Below are 5,918 nucleotides of genomic sequence, written 5' to 3' on the forward strand. Positions count from 1 at the left end.
TAGGGTTACCTTGTTTATAGTGGATGCAAAGCCTAAAAAATACATTTCTGCATAGTATTTTTGTGAGCCAGATTTTCGATTTGTTGGAGGAGATTTTTACCTCTACTGTTACAACAAATATCAGATATAACGAACTAATTTGCTGTCCCGATACTACTACATTATAATGAGGTTCAACTCTAATACATCTAGTGCTCCAGTTACCAATCCCAGACTGCTGGAATGAAATCCACGAAGAAGGGGGTGTTGCGAGGGAATTTTTCTGCTAGATGAAATTTTGCAGAAGTGTGGCGTGACGGGGGAAAGCATAATGAAGCCGAAATTCAGTGCCCTTCCATTCTGAAGAAGGATGACCAGCAGAGCTGACCGCAGTCCAAGTGCACAAAATGGTGGTTTGTAACTTGAGATTGAGAATACCGATTGGAAGGGCTAGAGTTCTGTTGTAAGGGACAAACAAGTGTACAGGAATTCCGTAATATTTGCAACTTGACCGTGAACCGTGTATTCATGAAAAGTAGATGAGCCTCTGGTTTCGTGGCAAATAATTGTACGAGTTCTTTCGTGATAGTGGAGATAAAACGAGTTGCAACAGTTTTCTGCAACCAACTCCGTCTATAGATCATGTATTGACAGTAATTAACTTTTACTCTGTACAACGATAGTAGTCTTGGCCAATTTCAGAACAGTTTTGTTAAGCTACCTACATTAGAAAATTTTTTTTGAGTCAACAAGGCACGTAAACTGATGAACACGACCAACCGCCTGAGGATAGTTATATACAGCTTTGCTGTAAAAAAAAAAAAGCAATGTAGGATTTGGGAGTTGGTGCTTTGGGATATATGTAAATGACTTAACAAGCCTTCGCTTAAAATTTTAGTTTTTGAAGCATTGTAATGCTGTATATAGTTGATTGGGCAGATAAGACAAGCATACTGACAAGAGTTTAATAGCTCTTGTCAATATTCTGCGATAGTCATCTGCAGCACTAAATTTTTGCACTTTGTTCCTAGTTATGGGGCTTAAACTTGTCAGGTTGCTTCGAAAGTAGCAAAAGACGGTCCTCTTGTTCTTGGCCTTGCAGTTAACGTCCACCGTACTGTTCTCAACAAAAGTTGGATTCTGAAAGTGTGGGCACATTAGTATATATGGCTACCAACACCACACGCATATTTAGCTTACGAAAAGTTTATTTTTTGTGCTGCTTCACTGGCATACACAAGCGCACATTTGTGCAGCTCACAGCACAACGAAAACCTAGAACCGGGCCAGATGGCATCACTTTGTACATACATCCCTGTCCCACTCACAACACTCAAAATTGGCAGTAAAGCATTTCTACAGCAAGCAGTTTAAATGGTTTGACTGACTGCACAGATTTCTAAGCAGGAGTGTTTGTATCGATAGTGTGCCAAAATACACTGCTTTGCCCACTCAATGTAACACTGGTTAAGCAGCGTTCCTTTCCAACAGAGATCGGCTGTTAACACAACACTTTAAAACAAGTGTTATTACTGGTGGCATGTGTGTTTCACTGGCTCACAAAGTTCTCATTCGGCATCAGCATTGCCTTCAATGCACGGCGAACGGTGTCGGCAAAGCAGCACTGTTTCAGTGGCAGGTAGTTCCACAGTCAAATCCACACTGTCTAGAAGCTGAAGGGTTGACTCCGCATCACAGGTGTCCCATCACACCTCAAACGGAGTCATCTTTGGCATCGTTGGGAGGCAGGCCCGAGTGACACCAATGTGACACCTTTTCCAGACCAGGTGCAAAAGTGCACCCTTTCAGGTATAGTGCCGGGTGTCATTTGGCACCTTTTCGTTGATGCAGAAGTGGAGGCAGAGCATCCAGAGAGAGTAGAAGACAAAGTCCTCAAACTGGTAGCTGTCCATGAAGAGGCTGCGGTAGCCGCCGAAGAACAGGCCGTAAACGCACTCGCTGGCACTGTCAAACAGGTCCACGATGCGGGACGGCTTGGCGGCGTCCAAGCTGTCCGAGCAGTCCTTGGAGGGCAGGTCGCAGCAGGACAGCAGGGCGTCGTCCTCTTCATCGCTGTCTTCAATCTGCGAAACGGCAGCAGAAAAAACCAGGGGTCAATTACGAGTACAAAAAAAAACAGCTATAATTTGGCAGGCAAAGTAAGAAGATTTCAAAAAGCGCGCCTCTGAGGCAGCGTAGCACAGTACGAAAACTAAAGATAACCATCTCTAACGAGATTGTCGTCCGGCGTACGCGGACGGCATGACCAAGAACGCGAAGGCGCGAGTCTACGCTACGGTCTTGCTTCAAATAGAGTGCGTCAGGGGCGAGTCAACGATATGCATGAAACCCCGCAGTGCGTAGACTGTTCCGCGCAAGGCAAGGGTGCCAACGATTCACGGAAAAGAAACGCAGCAGGCTCTCTTTCTGATAAAAAATTGTCCGTTATCTCTTCATCGCGATATCTTGAGGGAACGCGCGGGTTGGGCAGGCTTTGGGTTATTCCGAAGCTACCGAAGTGCACGCGGTAGTAAAGGCGCGTTTGCGCATATCACTCATAGAAAATAAAACGGCTTTTTTTTATTCTCCACTTCGAGCTAGCTATCTTTCTGAGAATCTACGCCGAATTGGCAGTGTTAAGCATCACGAAGGCTACTTGGCGTCGTCTATCACGGTACGTGTGGCTGCGATTACCGCGGACGAACGTTGTACGGGCCACCCCGAGAACTGCGACACACAACTCGCATGTACCGTACGAAATGGTGACACCAGCAGTAAAAGCATATATGAAGGTAGGAGTCTATTTCTGGGTGCCGCAACGCCTAGTCGTACGGCGTGAACCGGTGAATATCATTCCATAACGCCAGGGGAAAAAAAACAAGGCTCTTCGCGCAGCAAAAACATTCATCGTGCTCTATCGTGGCAATTCTCCGAAGGTAACGTTATCGGCTTGTTCGTCGGTAAGGTGGGCTGGCATAAACAGGTGTTTTTCCAAGGCGACACGCGGCCGGCATTCAGCAATCGCTGCTTTCACGAAACTCGTGCCAACGGTTATTGCACCCGGCCAGTGCAACACGATTGCTCTCGTTTGAAGTTAGTTGCAAGTCACGTGTATTGGATGAGTACTACGAAGCACAAATGTAATGCCCCAAGTCTGATTCACGCGGCCTATCATTTCTTGTCGCTTGCTGGATACGTAACCGCTGTATAAACCGCAACTGTAGCGCCACATTTTGCATGAAAATATGGTGCAACGCGCAAAGACAAACAGGCGCTTGGGAATCGTGGACCTGCGCCAACTAACCCGTTTTCTACAAGCCAACAGCGATCCCCCTTGGAGCGCGGCAGCACAATAAACCAAGGATTTAACGAACTGGGCGAAACCATGCTCAGGCCGAGGATCGGAAAGTGTGCCTAGGCCGAGGATTGCGCGAAACCACCGAGTAAACAGCAGGTTAATGGGACACGACCAGTGAAGCACAAGTAACCTGCCGCTGATTAAAGCAGCGCTCAGAAAGAGTAATGCAATTCATTCAAGAAAACGCATTCGCGTCTTGCTAGGCACCAGACGGATCCGATCACTCCTACGGCGGACGCTCATGGTCGTATTATTCCTTTCAGCCCCACGGTGTCTTATCTTGGAACACAATTTTGCGCCCAATTTGACTATATAATACTACTGTTCACACTTCAAGCAACTATGCTACACTGCACAGATTGGCATGAGGCAGCTTTCAGATTAGACGTCCCGGTAGAACTAGTCTGCGCCTAGTGTAGGATGATGTGTCGATCAATTTGGGTCGATCCTTCAACAAGACGTTTCACACACTGCCCGTAATTGAATTTCTACAAATTCGGGCGTGTCAGCGGACACGACGCAGCGCCTGAAGAACGCCGTTACCACTCAGTTCCGCACGAAGTCACGGCGCGGCCCACCAATTCGTCGGGCCGCGGCACCTACGCAATACTAAACGTTGGCAGCACAATTCCACCGGCATGTCTCTCGTCATTCGCTTCTCGTAAATCGCTGTCAGCGTCGTGACAGCCCGCCCATCTCCGTACGACGGGCCGAACGAGTTTCTGCGCGCACGCTGGAGATGTTGCAACTCCTTCGCCGGCACTCCTCAACCCAGTTCACTCGCTTCACGAAGGGCTTGAGGAGTGGGACCGGTTCCTTCCGACAGAAAGGACGAAATCTGGCCCCACCCGCCCGTCTTGAGAAAGATGATAGCCAAATAGAAATCGAAGGTTCAACGTGCGTGATCGAAGTGGTACCGTAACCGAAACGGCTTCCGGACCTTATGCAACCAGTCCCAACGAAACTGCGCAGGACGCGTATGTTGTGAGCCGCAGCAAAGGTACAGTACGTACGCGGCCACCGCCTCTGGACTGACAGGCAAAGAAATCGGAGTCTTTCTTCCACAAAACCGAGCATTGAGTGGTTAATGTTCGGTTTCTGTGTCTGCCTAGGTCTGGCAGGGCGAAAAGGGGTTGCAAAAGCGCCAATTCTTCCGTCCCGGCTTTACTGCGCTAGCCGCATCCGCAACCTACGCCGGCTGTCATTTGGTTTGGCGCACGGCGGCGACGGCGGTGACTCACGACAGTCCGAAGCGTAGTCGCGCTAAACGCGCCGCGGCGCACTAAACGAAACACCCTAAACACACTCACCGTTTTTGGCGTCTCGTCTTCTTCACTCGGAGCTTCGCAAGTGCTGCAGACGACAGATTCCGGAGCCATAGCTGCTCGTAGCGGTGCGACCGAGTCGGTTCGCGTGAACCCTCCGAACGAGCAGGGCGTTCGCCGGTCCGACGTCGGCAGCGTGTACGCGCACACTGACTGAGCCAGAGTAGCCTTCTAAAACGCAACGGCAGTTTGCTGTCTGTTACGTAACAGTCGTCGCTGGCCGACCAGCACACTCGTATCTGGCAGCGGTGACTGGTCGTCTGCCGACGAGGCCGTCGCAAGCGCGCCTCGTCTGCTGCCGCCGCCTCTCCCTTTTCTTCCAGCCAGCGCCACCCTTCTCTTTTTTCCCGCTCTCTCTCTCTCTCTCTCTCTCTCTCTCTCTGTCTCTCTCTCTCTCTCCACTCCCCGCCCGCCCGCTTGTCGGCTGTCCTTTGTGAGCTGTACACGCCTCTGATAGCAGAGACGCCACGGAAACGAGCACATCTGGCTGACCTTCCGCGCCTCAGATGTCACTCTTTTTCTGCTAATTATTCGCAGCCGCAATGTGGCTAGCAGCAACTCCACCCAAGTTCAAGCGGCGAAAAACACACTGGACCGGAAGCGGTGCTTGTTTGTTTTGGCTCTCGCGCCGGCGCCGATACGCGCTCGGTTTCGGAAATGGGGCGCGGAAGTTGTGCCTTAACCGGTCAAGGTCCCAGGCGCGGCACGTGGGGAAAGGGGAAAGTTGCCCAACGTGTCGTGCCCCCTTAGTTTTGTAATGCGTGATGTAACCGGTTCAATCTTCGACCACGGTGGGTGAAAGAGCCTTTCGGTGGCGGCAGCTCGCAAGTTCTTCGGCGCCACTCACCACTGGAAGCGACCTTCAAAGCGGATTTTTTTGTTGTTTTTTTTTTAGGACACTACACGGCTTGCTTCGGGGTGTACAGGACGGATCAGGTGGACAAGGGAACTTGTTTGGAACACAAGTTTGGAACTTGTGGGTCGGTGCCAGTATTGAATCTGCCGACGGGGAGAGAGGATTGGCACAAGCCGTGCAACCAGATGTTTACTCCCTTTTCATCCATATGTTACAATTAATGCAAAAAAAAAAAAAAAAAAACAGGCACTCCAAACAACAAACAGCACGCCGACGTTAAGGCCTACCGCCAGGGACAACGCAAGAACCGGTGGCAACTAGCCAATGGTCAGAACTGCTGAACTGGAACCACGCAACAGAAGTGTCTCCTCTAGCCGGCAATACGGCGCACCAACTCGGC

The 5,918-nt window shown here is 50.1% G+C and overlaps 1 protein-coding gene across 1 annotated transcript; it reads right to left on the reverse strand.

Annotated features, from left to right (window-relative positions):
- Positions 1–1,650: 1,650 nt before the first annotated feature.
- LOC144159577 (uncharacterized) lies at positions 1,651–4,950 on the reverse strand. The gene is made up of 2 exons (XM_077691155.1): positions 4,648–4,950; positions 1,651–2,063 (listed from the first exon to the last, which is right to left on the reverse strand). The coding sequence occupies exons 1-2, from the start codon at positions 4,714–4,716 to the stop codon at positions 1,785–1,787; spliced, it is 348 nt and encodes a 115-aa protein (XP_077547281.1). The 5' UTR covers positions 4,717–4,950; the 3' UTR covers positions 1,651–1,784.
- Between the last annotated feature and the right edge of the window lie 968 nt (positions 4,951–5,918).

The sequence above is a fragment of the Haemaphysalis longicornis genome, unplaced genomic scaffold (assembly GCF_048455015.1).
Source record: "Haemaphysalis longicornis isolate Haplotype H1 unplaced genomic scaffold, Haemaphysalis longicornis Haplotype H1 scaffold_10, whole genome shotgun sequence".
NCBI classification, from domain to species: domain Eukaryota; kingdom Metazoa; phylum Arthropoda; class Arachnida; order Ixodida; family Ixodidae; genus Haemaphysalis; species Haemaphysalis longicornis.